Genomic DNA, 15,657 nt, shown 5'->3' on the forward strand with positions numbered 1-15,657 from the left:
GTCACTTTACCCTGCCTTCTTGTACACATCTACCTCAAATACCGTATTATTATCTACACTGATGTCTAGTCACATGACCCTGCCTTCATGTACTGTACACGTGTTAGTTTCTATGTTGGGGATTTATTTTTTACTCTGCATCGTTGGGAAAGGTTTGTAAGAACCCGAGTGGTGCACTGGTCTAAGACACATCTCAGTGCAAGAGGCACCTGGCTCGATTCCAGGCTGCATCACATCGACCGTGACCGTGATTGGGGATCCCATAGGGCAGCACACAATTGGCCCAGCGTCGTCCGGGTTTGGCTGGGGGAAGCCGTCATTGTAAATAAGAATTTGTTCTTTACTGACTTGCCTAGTTAAATAAAGGTTACATACATTTTGGGGGTTTTAGGCTGCGTATCTGTAAAGCACTTTGTGACCACTGCTGATGTAAAAAGGTCTTTATAAAATACATTTGACTGATTTATTGACCTGACACTGGATAACAAAATGGACTCTTCCAGGCACAGATCTAGGATTATCAGCTTGCCCTTCACAATCCCTAACCGTTAGGGAAGAACAATGAAGCTGACCTGACAAGTGTCTAGGGTCAACTGACTCTGGGATGAGTGGAGTGGGAGAAGGAGGCTCAATGGCTGCTCCATCACCCTCTGACCTCAGTCTCCGACCTCTGACCCTGTGTCCATTTTCTCCCCTGCTTTTTCTGCTGCAGGGACGTGTGGCCGTTCCGCCACTCTTTAAAACTCCACCCCTCTCTAAGGTAAATTTGTGTGGTCACTGGTCCAACACTTGGAACCACCCCTCACCCATTGGGGTTCCTTCATAAACTGTCACTCAATGGTCTCCAACTCTCATCTCCCTAAGTTACACATCACGTGTTGTTGTCACCGTTGCTGTATGTTGTCATTCTTTGTGGTGTTTCTTCGCTTCCTCCTTGTGATGACATTAGGTGGCTGCCGTTTCTCTCCAGTCCATAAGAGACTTGACTGTAGACTTTGACTAATTTCTCTCTCTCTCTCTCTCTCTCTCTCTCTCTCTCTCTCTCTCTCTCTCTCTCTCTCTCTCTCTCTCTCTCTCTCTCTCTCTCTCTCTCTCTCTTTCTTTCTCCTTCTCTCTCTCTCGCTCTCTCTGTTTTCTTTTCTCTCTCTTTCTTCTCTTTCTACTTCTCTCTCCTCTCTCTCTCTCTCTCTCTCTCTCTCTCTCTCTCTCTCTCTCTCTCTCCCTCTCTTCCTCTCACTGCCTCGCTCTCTCTCTCTCTCTCTCTCTCTCTCCTCTCTCTCTCTCTCTCTCTCTCTCTCTCTCTCTCTCTCTCTCTCAGGAAGGGCAGCAGTGGAGAGGGCAGTAGGGAGGGAGAGCTAGAAGACCTGGATGAAGATGAACCCTCTTCTCCAGTCAGCACAGCCCAGCTTAGCTCCACACAGGCGTCTGAGCCACCTCCTCCCCTTTAAGAACTATATGCCATTCCCCTTTAAACCCCCATCTGTACATTGCCTCTCTCCCATTAAATATATAATGCACTCCACTCTTATGTTCCTGTCCCTCCTCTTCATCCTTCCTTGATCTCACCTCACTCCGTCATCGTGTGTAATTACCCAAAGAAACACAGAGAACTCCGACAGCACTGGAGACCGTACTCATGGGTTGTTCACTGGTAAACTCAAGACTACTGGAATCTCTACTGTCTGTCTGTCTGTCTGTCTGTCTGTCTGTCTGTCTGTCTGTCTGTCTGTCTGTCTGTCTGTCTGTCTGTCTGTCTGTCTGTCTGTCTGTCTGTCTGTCTGTCTGTCTGTCTGTCTGTCTGTCTGTCTGTCTGTCTGTCTGTCTGTCTGTCTGTCTGTCTGTCTGTCTGTCTGTCTGTCTGTCTGTCTGTCTGTCTGTCTGTCTGTCTGTCTGTCTGTCTGTCTGTCTGTCTGTCTGTCTGTCTGTCTGTCTGTCTGTCTGTCTGTCTGTCTGTCTGTCTGTCTGTCTGTCTGTCTGTCTGTCTGTCTGTCTGTCTGTCTGTCTGTCTGTCTGTCTGTCTGTCTGTCTGTCTGTCTGTCTGTCTGTCTGTCTGTCTGTCTGTCTGTCGCCATGATGTCACTGTGAAGAAGAGGACTTGCGTTTTGTTTTGTTATGTTTTGTTGTCACAATCAATGACGAACGTCATCACCGTTCAGAGACTCTATTGAGTCATCCTTCACAGTCAATGGACAATAGGTTTTTCCTAACAGCCTCTTGAGGCATCCTTCACAGTGATGGACAATAGGTTCCCTAACAGCCTCTTGAGGCATCCTTCACAGTGATGGACAATAGGTTCCCTAACAGCCTCTTGAGGCATCCTTCACAGTCATGGACAATAGGTTCCCTAACAGCCTCTTGAGGCATCCTTCACAGTGATGGACAATAGGTTCCGTAACAGCCTCTTGAGGCATCCTTCACAGTGATGGACAATAGGTGTTGTACATAGATCAGAATTGTGTCGGTCAGTATCATGTCAATGTTGTTGTCTAGCTAGCTCACCCATACATGCTAAGCTCTTAACATAAACCTTCCACACACAGTGCCGTCAGAAGCCTTGTTGAACTGGTTGATTGGTTGTGACACACACACACACCCCAGGTGCTCACCACAGGGCGCTGAGGCTTTGATTGGTTCCATAGATCCGCTGCTTTGGTAATATTTACCCTGATAATTAACAGGAAATCAGCTTCCAGGAACCATTATTAGCATAACTCAAACACACACACGCACACACACACAGACGTACGGACATACACACACACACTCAGACGTACGGATATACACACACACACTCAGACGTACGGATATACACACACACACACAGACGTACGGATATACACACACACAGACGTACGGATATACACACACACACAGACGTACGGATATACACACACACAGACGTACGGATATACACACACACACACACACATAAACAGACACACACACACCTCCGTTTGACCTCCAGTCGACAGGCCATGTCACAGGCTGTCGTCTTGTCTTCATCTCTGTTGCTCTCATCTTCTCCTCTAACGCATCCTCTTCTCCCATTAACACTTTCTCCTTCTTCCATCACGGCTCTATCTGACTCAGAAACCGTGTGTGTGATTGATCATCTCGGGCTGTGATCAGTAATCAGAGGCAGAGCATCTTTCAGAACTTTAGTAGCTGTCATGGTGTGTTTCATTGTTTGGTCGTGAGTAGCTCCAACAGCTGAAGAGACGAGACTGTGTCTGGCTGGCTGTCTGTCTGGCTGGCTGTCTCTGTCTGTCTGGCTGTCTCTGTCTGTCTGTCTCTCTGTTTGTCTGGCTGGCTGTCTCTGTCTGTCTGGCTGGCTCTGTCTGTCTGTCTGTCTGTTTGTCTGGTTGGCTGTCTCTGTCTGTCTGTCTGGCTCTCTCTCTCTCTCTCTCTCTCTCTCTCTGTCTCTCTCTCTCTCTCTCTCTCTCTCCCTCTCTGCCTCTCTGCCTCTCTCTCTCTCTCTCTCTCTCTCTCTGGAAGTGTGTTGTCACTTTCACAGCTCTGCCAGGGACCATTACAATATGGTGACTAGGAACACCACTAGCAACAACGTCTCTATATTCACAACAACACAATCCCTACATCTCTTCAGATTTGATGCAATTCTATTGTGCAAAACGCTCCATTGAGGACTGATAGGAGAGGGCAGCGTATAAATTAAGGGTCAATAGCACTTCTGAATTGAGCCTCTGATTTAAGTCTCTCAGGCAGGGATTCAATCCGATCGCCTCTTTTAGGCTATGCGCCTTTTTAAAGGCAATGTTCCCCATGTTCGCGGTGACCACATTCATGTTAAACGCTGCATATGTCAGCTCAATCAGAAATTACCTTTAAATGGCAAAGCAAGCTAATAAAGCAGAGCTAACCGCTGATTGGATAGAACGCCAGGGGGCTCAATATGAAAAACAACGTATTGTCTGTGCACACAAATCATAGAAAAGATGGACGCAATTTATGTACCTTTCAAACATGTTCCCTGTCATTTTAGTTATGCTACTTTTATATGCAGTATGGAGCAGCTGATGATTTCAGCAGATCTGTGATTAATGTGGCTTTTAAAGGTTTCAGGTTTTTTAATGTCACGTGCACAAGTACAGTGAATTTGCCTTTCTTGCCACCTCTAAACCGACAATGTAGTAATCAATAACAAAGTGTGTGTGTGTGTGTGTGTGTGTGTGTGTGTGTGTGTGTGTGTGTGTGTGTGTGTGTGTGTGTGTGTGTGTGTGTGTGTGTGTGTGTGTGTGTGTGTGTGTGTGTGTGTGTGATCTTTATCACGGAGGACAGCTGTTGTTCTGGCCGGAGAGGACACGTTCAGCACCGCCTGTTAATGAGTCCTATTGTGTAAAAATTAGTCCTATTGTGTGTGTTGGACTGTCAGTGTGTGTGACTGTGCAGGGCCCTGTCAGTGTGCATAGAGACAGTGAAAAAATAAACCACAAGGGTCAACTCAGATAGTCGGTGTTGTTCAGCGGTCGTATGGCTTGGGGATAGAAACTGTTCAGGGCCTGTTGGTGTCAGATTTCATGCACCGGTACCGTGCGGAAGCAGAGGGAACAGTCTATGGGTTGGCTGGAGTCGTTGGCGCTTTTCCGGGCCTTCATTTCACACCACCTGATATTTTGGTCCTGGATGGCAGGGAGCTCGGCCCCAGTGATGTACTGGGCTAGCTGCACCACCCTCTGTAGCGCCATGCGATCAGGGGCGGTGCTATTACCATACCAGGCGGTGATGCAGCCAGTCAAGATGCTCTCGATGGTGCAGCTGTATAAATTCTTGAGGATTTGAGGGCCCATGCCAAATCTTTTCAACCTCCTGAAGGGGAAGAGGCACTGTTGTTCCTTCTTCACGACTGTGCGCGTGTGTAGACCATGTTAATTCCTTAGTGATTTCGACAACGAGGACCATCTCACGTTGGCCTCGGAGAGCGAGATCACCAAATCTTCAGGGTCGGTTGGCAACCCTCACACCCGGCACAAATGTTGGTATTGTTGATGTGTTCATAAAATGCACTGAGTTGGTCTTGTAGAGAGGCATCGCTGGGTAGATCATGGCTGGGTCTTCCACTGGGTAATGGACTGTAGCCCCTGCAACATACTGCAGGCGTCAGAGCCTGTGAAATATGATTCCACCTATATTGTCCTTTTGCTCGTCTGATGACTGCAGTGGTCATAGCGGAACTCCTTCTACTTGTTCCTGTCCTCAGCCGTAGATTCAGGGTTGTCTGGGATAAGTAATATTCCTGTCCTCAGCTGTAGCTACAGGGTTGTCTGGGATAAGTAATGTTCCTGTCCTCAGCCGTAGCCTCTGGGTTGTCTGGGATAAGTAATATTCCTGTCCTCAGCTGTAGCTACAGGGTTGTCTGGGATAAGTGATGTTCCAGTCCTCAGCTGTAGCTACAGGGTTGTCTGGGATAAGTAATGTTCCTGTCCTCAGCCGTAGCCTCTGGGTTGTCTGTGATAAGTAATATTCCTGTCCTCAGCTGTAGCTACAGGGTTGTCTGGGATAAGTAATATTCCTGTCCTCAGCTGTAGCTACAGGGTTGTCTGGGATAAGTAATATTCCTGTCCTCAGCTGTAGCTACAGGGTTGTCTGGGATAAGTAATATTCCTGTCCTCAGCCGTAGCTACAGGGTTGTCTGGGATAAGTAATGTTCCTGTCCTCAGCTGTAGCTACAGGGTTGTCTGGGATAAGTAATATTCCTGTCCTCAGCTGTAGCTACAGGGTTGTCTGGGATAAGTAATATTCCTGTCCTCAGCTGTAGCTACAGGGTTGTCTGGGATAAGTAATATTCCTGTCCTCAGCTGTAGCTACAGGGTTGTCTGGGATAAGTAATGTTCCTGTCCTCATCCGTAGCCTCTGGGTTGTCTGGGATAAGTAATGTTCCTGTCCTCAGCTGTAGCTACAGGGTTGTCTGGGATAAGTGATGTTCCAGTCCTCAGCTGTAGCTACAGGGTTGTCTGGGATAAGTAATGTTCCTGTCCTCAGCCGTAGCCTCTGGGTTTTCTGGGATAAGTAATGTTCCTGTCCTCAGCTGTAGCTACAGGGTTGTCTGGGATAAGTAATATTCCTGTCCTCAGCTGTAGCTACAGGGTTGTCTGGGATAAGTAATATTCCTGTCCTCAGCTGTAGCTACAGGGTTGTCTGGGATAAGTAATGTTCCTGTCCTCAGCCGTAGCCTCTGGGTTGTCTGGGATAAGTAATGTTCCTGTCCTCAGCTGTAGCTACAGGGTTGTCTGGGATAAGTAATATTCCTGTCCTCAGCTGTAGCTACAGGGTTGTCTGGGATAAGTAATATTCCTGTCCTCAGCCGTAGCTACAGGGTTGTCTGGGATAAGTAATGTTCCTGTCCTCAGCTGTAGCTACAGGGTTGTCTGGGATAAGTAATATTCCTGTCCTCAGCTGTAGCTACAGGGTTGTCTGGGATAAGTAATATTCCTGTCCTCAGCTGTAGCTACAGGGTTGTCTGGGATAAGTAATATTCCTGTCCTCAGCTGTAGCTACAGGGTTGTCTGGGATAAGTAATGTTCCTGGTCAAAAGTAGTGCACTAAATAGGGAATAGGGTGCCATAGTAGTGCACTATATATGGACTAGGGTGCTATAGTAGTGCACTATATATGGACTAGGGTGCTATAGTAGTGCACTATATATGGACTAGGGTGCTATAGTAGTGCACTATATATGGACTAGGGTGCTATAGTAGTGCACTATATATGGACTAGGGTGCTATAGTAGTGCACTATATATGGACTAGGGTGCTATAGTAGTGCACTATATATGGACTAGGGTGCCATTAGGGATGTACAGTATATTAACCCTTGCTGGACGTATCAGTGCTGTTAGGCGCTACAGTGAGAGGATGGATAGAGGGATGGTCGTGGAAGAAAACGCTTTCTGTTGGCCAGGTCACATGGTGTTTATTCTTTCACTCACGCCATCTTCACACCCTCTCTTTATCCCTCTGGGTTTTTTCTTCGTTTCCCTCCAGTTTCACGTGTTTACGGCAGCCATCTTTAATTATTGTCACGCCCTGGCCATAGAGAGGCTTTTATTCTCTCTTTTGGTTTGGCCAGGGTGTGACTAGGGTGGGCATTCTATGTTCGTTTTCTATGTTTTGCATTTCTTTGTTGTTTGCCCGGGTGTGGTTCTCAATCAGAGGCAGCTGTCTATCGTTGTCTCTGATTGAGAACCATACTTAGGTAGCCTTTTCCCACTGGGTTTTTGTGGGTAGTTGCGTTCTGTTTTTGTGTCTGCACCAGACAGAACTGTTTCGGTTGTTCTCGTCGTCGTTGTTGTTTTGCTATTCAGTGTTCAGTTCCATTAATAAAATTATGAACACGTACCACGCTGCGCTTTGGTACTCTCCTTCCAACAGCCGTTACAATTATACTTCTTTCTTTGTGATTTCTATAGCATGCTATTCCAAGTGAAGGGTTTCAATCAACCTGAAGAGCTTGCTTTGTTTTCGGTAATGGCTTCTTGTCTTTCTACTTTCCTTCCTGCTGCCTGTGGGCTGAATGCTATATTCATGCTACGCTGCAAGTGGTGGTTATTCGATGGAGCTTTTAAGGTGTTGTCTTTGTCAGTCTGTGGGTTAACTAACTGTCAGTATGTGGGTTAACTAACTGTCAGTCTGTGGGTTAACTAACTGTCAGTCTGTGGGTTAACTAACTGTCAGTCTCTGGGTTAACTAACTGTCAGTCTGTGGGTTAACTAACTGTCAGTCTGTGGGTTAACTAACTGTCAGTCTGTGGGGTAACTAACTGTCAGTCTGTGGATTAACTAACTGTCAGTCTGTGGGTTAACTAACTGTCAGTCTATGGGTTAACTGTCAGTCTGTGGGTTAACTGTCCGTCTGTGGGTTAACTGTCAGCCTGTGGGTTAACTGTCAGTCTGTGGGTTAACTAACAGTCTGTGGGTTAACTAACTGTCAGTCTGTGGGTTAACTGTCAGTCTATGGGTTAACTAACAGTCTGTGGGTTAACTAACCGTCTGTGGGTCAACTAACAGTATGTGGGTTAACTAACAGTCTGTGGGTTAACTAACTGTCAATCTGTGGGTTAACTAACAGTCTGGGTTAACTTACTGTCAGTCTGTGGGTTAACTAACAGTCTGTGGGTTAACTGTCAGTCTGTGGGTTAACTGTCAGTCTGTGGGTTAACTTGTAACTGAAGGGCTGTTGGGATCAGAACAAACACAGCACCTGGCTGTGAGCCAGCTGTCTGCCACCAGGATGAGAAGTCACTATCTGACATTTCATCTAAAAGAACGATGATGCACAAGCAAAAGAGAAACCGTTTTTTTTGTACGTCTGTGTGGAGCACAATAACCTTTATCAGTGTCTAATGTGTATTCACCTGTATGTATGTATGTATGTATGTATGTATGTATGTATGTATGTATGTATGTATGTATGTATGTATGTATGTATGTATGTATGTACTGTGTGTACTGTATGTATGTACTGTGTGTATGTACTGTGTGTGTGTGTGTGTGTGTGTGTGTGTGTGTGTGTGTGTGTGTGTGTGTGTGTGTGTGTGTGTGTGTGTGTGTACTGTGTGTATTTATATACAGGTATGTATGTACTGGTATGTATGTACTGGTATGTATGTACGGTATGTATGTACTGTATGTATGTACGGTATGTATGTACTGTATGTAATGTATGTATGTACAGGTATGTGTGTCAGAAGTGCAATGTTCTTGCCATTCCCTCTTTAGTGTTGTGTCCTGATTCTAAATGCACTCAGGTGCTCTTTCCTTCTGTCTATTAGGTACATTGCCTTGGGAGTTGAGCTTGGTGATATTGACACGGTCTATATGCTAATTAATATGAACGTTTTGCTGGAACTCTATACTGCTGTCTGTCACTCCAGCTACACCTGTTAACATGCCCATGTCATTATGACACGTTCACATCACTACACTACTGTCTGTCACTCCAGCTACACCTGTTAACATGATGAAGTGAATCTAATCGAGGGCTGTGGGCGTGAGTGTACATAGTGACAACAACAGGGTCGTTGTTTTTTGCATCGCTGCTATTTATCATATGTGATTGTCCTGGTCTCTGTGTTGAAGGTACCATGTATCATATGTGATTGTCCTGGTCTCTGTGTTGAAGGTACCATTTATCATATGTGATTGTCCTGGTCTCTGTGTTGAAGGTACCATTTATCATATGTGATTGTCCTGGTCTCTGTGTTGAAGGTACCATTTATCATATGTGATTGTCCTGGTCTCTGTGTTGAAGGTACCATTTATCATATGTGATTGTCCTGGTCTCTGTGTTGAAGGTACCATTTATCATATGTGATTGTCCTGGTCTCTGTGTTGAAGGTACCATGTATCATATGTGATTGTCCTGGTCTCTGTGTTGAAGGTACCATGTATCATATGTGATTGTCCTGGTCTCTGTGTTGAAGGTACCATTTATCATATGTGATTGTCCTGGTCTCTGTGTTGAAGGTACCATTTATCATATCTGATTGTCCTGGTCTCTGTGTTGAAGGTGTATTTTGTTCAATGGGTTTATTCGATGTCTGTACTGCTCTGCATATTTCTGAAGCCTCTTTCATACCCGGTGCTAATGTGCCAATTGTCCTGATGTTGTCCACATTCTGATTGTGCCCACATTTTTAGAAGGTTATAGAAAATATGCATTGTGATCTGATTGGGATCAGATCTTACAAGTGTAAACAGGACAAGATTAGGATACATGTTAGAACCAGGTATAAATGGGAAAAAGCATGGCAAGCCTGTACTGAATACCACTGTTACCGTGTAAATATGTACCAATATATAAATAAGATGGGTTTTTTTTTGCATGCTTTTTGTACACCAAGACATAATCAAATAATTAAAAATATCAGAATAATTTAATCATGTCTTTTTTTGTAAGTAATCTGTCAAAGTATATGCAAGAGTACAACCTTCAACAATGTTTTATTGAATTTGCATATCAATCACAAACTTGTTGATTGATGAGAAAGATTTAAAGATCAAAAATATGTCATTATTACAGTATTTCAAGGTGGAATACCCCGCACCAGTAGTCATCTATTCTTCTGCTTCTTGAAGACAACATGGTGTGTGCTGTGCTGATGGAAGAGGTTGGAAACCGGCTTTCAACTTACTCTTGAAAGTTGTAATAGTAGAATGCACAAGGTGCAACTTCTATATTGGGAAGTACATCCTCAGTTCCTCTTGTCCTGTCAGTCATTACAGACCTTAGAGAGATATTTATAACGTTTCAGAAACTGTCCAGATCTACTAGCCCACGTCAGCTAACGTTTGTAGCCCAGAGATTTTGTACTAATGTTAGAGTCACTCAAATATACACATTAGACATTATATATATAATATATATACACATTAGACATGGCAAAATGTATAGAATTGCAAGAAAATGACCTTTAAAACTGCAACATTTTCCCTGCACCCAGAAAATAGAGAATGTTTCTGAGTGAACCACGGCTTTAAGGTAACGAATGTGTTATAAACAGATATTATAAAATGTGTTAATAAACCAGGGTACTTTAAGGTAACGAATGTGTTATAAAACGCATGATTCTTTCAGTTACTGAACCAACCCTAAACTAACACAAACTAACACATAGTTCTAATTATAACACATTGAGAGAACAGCGCTCCTAAAGCATATCGATGCCTTGTTTTGTATCACATTCCAATGATTAAACTGTCGCCCTGATTATTGTTATTAGACAAACAAAGGAGGGTGGCTGTCTGAAAGAATGTTCCGTAACTATCTATCTCGGCAGGTAGGCTAGTGGTTAGAGCGTTGGGCCACTAACCCAAAGGTTGCTAGATCGAATCCCTGAGCTGACAAGGTAAAAATCTGTGGTTCTGCCCCTGAACAAGGCAGTTTTAACCCACTGTTCCTAGACTGTCATTGTAAATAAGAATTTGTTCTTAACTGACTTGCCTAGTTAAATAAAGGTAAAATAAAAAAATCTCCTAAACTGAGAGCATTGTTTGAGGTCTGTTGACATTTGAAGGCAATAAATAGCAGTTGAATCATTGAGCCGGAAGGGCATTGTTTGAGATCTGTTGACAGGATTTGAAGGCAATTAAATAGCAGTTGAATCATTGAGCTGGAGAGTGGACACAAGGCAGAAAACCATCACACTTGTTTTTATGCTTTAAGATGTCTCAGTGCAGTCTGGAGTCAGTGTGTTGGAGTCGCAGCCAGCTGTTACTGCAGACTGGAGCCCAGGAGTCAGGACCCCTCTGCAGAATCACTCTGTAGGAGAGGAACACAAACCCAGGCCCATGTTCAAATGGGACTCTTTAAAAAACACTCCATATCGCTTGTGTGGTTCAAAGGGACTATGGGGGTGGGTGGGTGTGTGGGGGGTGTATATTACAGTGTGCACACCAGGCAAAAACTGTGTCAGATGTCAAAATGTATTGAACTCCTCGTAATCGATTCCCCACCAATAGTTAAACATGCTTATGTGGTGCACCAATGTGTTTCTTCTGGGCCATGTTTGAATACATTCATCCTCCCCCTTCTATTGGCTGAACACAGTCTGATAGCTGTCGAACTGATCCAGTCATGTCAGATCAGACACAGACCAGAGGAGCCACACCAGTCAACACAAACCTTAAGACTGAGCTGATCCAGGCAGCTGCTGTAGGGGCTAAGTCTCTGACAGTGGTGCCTCATGATGCACTAGAACCTCTTCTGAATGCTTCTGTGTGGCCAAGAAGACATCAATGTCATGCTACACCACAATATATATATATATATATATATATATATATATATATGTGTGTGTGCGTGTGTTGGCCTTTCACCCACTTTAACCATAAACAGTAACAGTTTATAAAGACGATAACTGGTGTGTGACACAAACACACACTATGTGCTTACCTTGGATACTTCTTTTTCAGACTTGAACTCATCTAAAGGTTCCTGAAAGACAGACTCAGACTTATATCGATCCATTTTCTATCTGACCACCTTCTGTTTCACTTGTTTGAAACCAGTATTACACTCTCAACTAATGTATTTTAAACATATTTACTTTGTAAAGAGTTGAGTTTGAGTGTATGTATGAAATAAAGATGAAGGTTAAATAATATTACAAACTATTGTATTGTACTATTGTATTGTTGTGAATGGTTAGATATTACTGCACTGTTGGAGCTAGGAACACAAGCAATAACATCTGCTAAATATGTGTATGTGACCAATAACATCTGCTAAAGCATGTGTATGTGACCAATAACATCTGCTAAATATGTGTATGTGACCAATAACATCTGCTAAATATGTGCATGTGACCAATAATATCTGTTAAATATGTGTATGTGACCAATAATATCTGTTAAATATGTGTATGTGACCAATAACATCTGCTAAATATGTGCATGTGACCAATAACATGTGATGTCCACATCCAAGCGGTTGCATATCCACAGCGTTTCAGTTGATAGGGAGATTCTCAATTGGTAAAAAGTCTGTCCTCCCCTCTACTCCTCCATCCTCCTCTCCTCTCCTCTCCGAGCCAGAAAAAATGGTCACCAAATATATCAAATAAAATCGAAGTTTCTAGGTCACGTGCACAGGATACAGCAAGTGCATTTGTATCCATGGTTTCCTCTCCTCGCCTCCTCTCCTCGATTTCCTTTTACCTTTTTCAAAAGGAGGAATCGAGCCAATCCGATTGAGAATCCCCCATAGTTTGGGAGTAGTTTGAGCATGTATAGATCATCTATTACTGAACATGAAATCATTGTTTTTTATTTTCAGGGGAGTCTACTGAGACCAGGGTCTCATTTTCAATGGTGTCCTGAGGACAACAAATTCAACACAAACCTTCCAATTAAAAAAATGGATATAAACTACAGGCTACAATAATAATAAAAAACACCACAATGCATTTTTACATTTGACCAAAACAAATGCAATTCTCATTTAACAAATTCGACATTGGACTCCCAAACTGCTCTAGTGGGACCAGGGAATCAAGACACAGGGAGTTCTGCAGGTTATTCCAAAAATTGGAGGCCATTAAAAACTAAGGCAGATTGATCTCATTCGGATGGAGACCTAAGGAACCTCAAGCATTAACCAATCCTGTGAAGGGGTTTGGTATCTCATGTTTTTATACTTCAACAGTGAAGTTAGGTAAGTCGGAAGCTTGTGTAGTAGAGCTTTGTAAACGAAAAGGAATAGTGGTGTGATGCCGGTCACATTCTGTTAAAGGACCCCAAAGTACATCCCTGGGTCGCTCCTCTTTTCAGTTCGCTGCAGCTAGCGACTGGAACGAGCTGCAACATGCTGGACAGTTTTATCTCTTCATTCAAAGACTCAATCTTGGACACTCTTACTGACAGTTGTGGTTGCTTTGTGTGATGTATTGTTGTCTCTACCTTCTTGCCCTTTGTGCTGTTGACTGTGTCCAATAATGTTTGTACCATGTTGTGTGCTGCTGCCATAGTGTGTTGCTACTATGTTATTATGTTGCTACCATGTTGTGGTGCTACCATGTTGTTGTCATCATGTTGTGTTGCTACCATGCTGTGTTGTCATGTGTTGCTGCCTTGCTATGTTGTTGTCTTAGGTCTCTCTTTATGTAGTGTGGTGTTGTCTCTCTTTATGTAGTGTTGTGTTGTCTCTCTTTATGTAGTGTTGTGGTGTCTCTCTTTATGTAGTTTTGTGTTGTCTCTCTTTATGTAGTGTTGTGTTGCCTCTCTTTATGTAGTGTGGTGTTGTCTCTCTTTATGTAGTGTTGTGTTGTCTCTCTTTATGTAGTGTGGTGTTGTCTCTCTTTATGTAGTGTTGTGTTGTCTCTCTTTATGTAGTGTTGTGTTGTCTCTCTTGTCGTGGTGTGGTGTTGTCTCTCTTTATGTAGTGTGGTGTTGTCTCTCTTTATGTAGTGTGGTGTTGTCTCTCTTTATGTAGTGTGGTGTTGTCTCTCTTTATGTAGTGTGGTGTTGTCTCTCTTTATGTAGTGTTGTGTTGTCTCTCTTTATGTAGTGTTGTGTTGTCTCTCTTTATGTAGTGTGGTGTTGTCTCTCTTTATGTAGTGTGGTGTTGTCTCTCTTTATGTAGTGTGGTGTTGTCTCTCTTTATGTAGTGTGGTGTTGTCTCTCTTTATGTAGTGTGGTGTTGTCTCTCTTTATGTAGTGTTGTGTTGTCTCTCTTTATGTAGTGTGGTGTTGTCTCTCTTTATGTAGTGTGGTGTTGTCTCTCTTTATGTAGTGTGGTGTTGTCTCTCTTTATGTAGTGTTGTGTTGTCTCTCTTTATGTAGTGTGGTGTTGTCTCTCTTTATGTAGTGTGGTGTTGTCTCTATTTATGTAGTGTGGTGTTGTCTCTCTTATGTAGTGTGGTGTTGTCTCTCTTTATGTAGTGTGGTGTTGTCTCTCTTTATGTAGTGTGGTGTTGTCTCTCTTTATGTAGTGTGGTGTTGTCTCTCTTTATGTAGTGTGGTGTTGTCTCTCTTTATGTAGTGTGGTGTTGTCTCTCTTATGTAGTGTGGTGTTGTCTCTCTTGTCGTGGTGTGGTGTTGTCTCTCTTTATGTAGTGTGGTGTTGTCTCTCTTTATGTAGTGTTGTGTTGTCTCTCTTTATGTAGTGTGGTGTTGTCTCTCTTTATGTAGTGTTGTGTTGTCTCTCTTTATGTAGTGTTGTGTTGTCTCTCTTTATGTAGTGTTGTGTTGTCTCTCTTTATGTAGTGTTGTGGTGTCTCTCTTTATGTAGTGTTGTGGTGTCTCTCTTTATGTAGTGTTGTGTTGTCTCTCTTTATGTAGTGTGGTGTTGTCTCTCTTTATGTAGTGTGGTGTTGTCTCTCTTTATGTAGTGTGGTGTTGTCTCTCTTTATGTAGTGTGGTGTTGCCTCTCTTTATGTAGTGTTGTGTTGTCTCTCTTTATGTAGTGTTGTGTTGTCTCTCTTTATGTAGTGTGGTGTTGTCTCTCTTTATGTAGTGTGGTGTTGTCTCTATTTATGTAGTGTGGTGTTGTCTCTCTTTATGTAGTGTGGTGTTGTCTCTCTTTATGTAGTGTGGTGTTGTCTCTCTTTATGTAGTGTGGTGTTGTCTCTCTTTATGTAGTGTTGTGTTGTCTCTCTTTATGTAGTGTGGTGTTGTCTCTCTTTATGTAGTGTGGTGTTGTCTCTCTTTATGTAGTGTTGTGTTGTCTCTCTTTATGTAGTGTGGTGTTGTCTCTCTTTATGTAGTGTTGTGTTGTCTCTCTTTATGTAGTGTGGTGTTGTCTCTCTTTATGTAGTGTGGTGTTGTCTCTCTTTATGTAGTGTTGTGTTGTCTCTCTTTATGTAGTGTGGTGTTGTCTCTCTTTATGTAGTGTTGTGTTGTCTCTCTTGTCGTGGTGTGGTGTTGTCTCTCTTTATGTAGTGTTGTGTTGTCTCTCTTGTCGTGGTGTGGTGTTGTCTCTCTTTATGTAGTGTTGTGTTGTCTCTCTTTATGTAGTGTTGTGTTGTCTCTCTTTATGTAGTGTGGTGTTGTCTCTCTTTATGTAGTGTTGTGTTGTCTCTCTTTATGTAGTGTGGTGTTGTCTCTCTTTATGTAGTGTGGTGTTGTCTCTCTTTATGTAGTGTGGTGTTGTCTCTCTTTATGTAGTGTTGTGTTGTCTCTCTTTATGTAGTGTTGTGTTGTCT

General features: G+C 43.2%; 2 protein-coding genes across 5 annotated transcripts in view; one reads left to right on the forward strand and one right to left on the reverse strand.

Annotated features, from left to right (window-relative positions):
- Positions 1-1,522, forward strand: part of LOC109873263 (calcium/calmodulin-dependent protein kinase kinase 1) — an 87,221-nt gene extending 85,699 nt beyond the window's left edge. Inside the window, exons 14-15 of the mRNA XM_031807689.1 lie at positions 713-760; positions 1,319-1,522. Coding sequence (XP_031663549.1) covers positions 713-760; positions 1,319-1,448 — 178 coding nt within the window. The 3' untranslated portion in view covers positions 1,449-1,522. The remainder of the gene's footprint in view (positions 1-712; positions 761-1,318) is intronic.
- Positions 1,523-9,939: 8,417 nt separating this feature from the next.
- Positions 9,940-15,657, reverse strand: part of LOC109878641 (P2X purinoceptor 1) — a 68,357-nt gene continuing 62,639 nt past the window's right edge. For 2 of the 4 annotated variants that reach the window (XM_031807596.1, XM_031807595.1), the window contains exons 12-14: positions 11,910-11,951; positions 11,640-11,730; positions 9,940-11,276 (exon numbers count right to left, since the gene is read on the reverse strand). In XM_031807596.1, coding sequence (XP_031663456.1) covers positions 11,677-11,730; positions 11,910-11,951 — 96 coding nt within the window. In that variant the 3' untranslated portion in view covers positions 9,940-11,276; positions 11,640-11,676. The remainder of the gene's footprint in view (positions 11,277-11,639; positions 11,731-11,909; positions 11,952-15,657) is intronic. The other 2 variants (XM_031807598.1, XM_031807597.1) reach the window with 2 other exon arrangements.

This window comes from Oncorhynchus kisutch, linkage group LG28 (genome assembly GCF_002021735.2).
Source record: "Oncorhynchus kisutch isolate 150728-3 linkage group LG28, Okis_V2, whole genome shotgun sequence".
Classification (NCBI taxonomy): domain Eukaryota; kingdom Metazoa; phylum Chordata; class Actinopteri; order Salmoniformes; family Salmonidae; genus Oncorhynchus; species Oncorhynchus kisutch.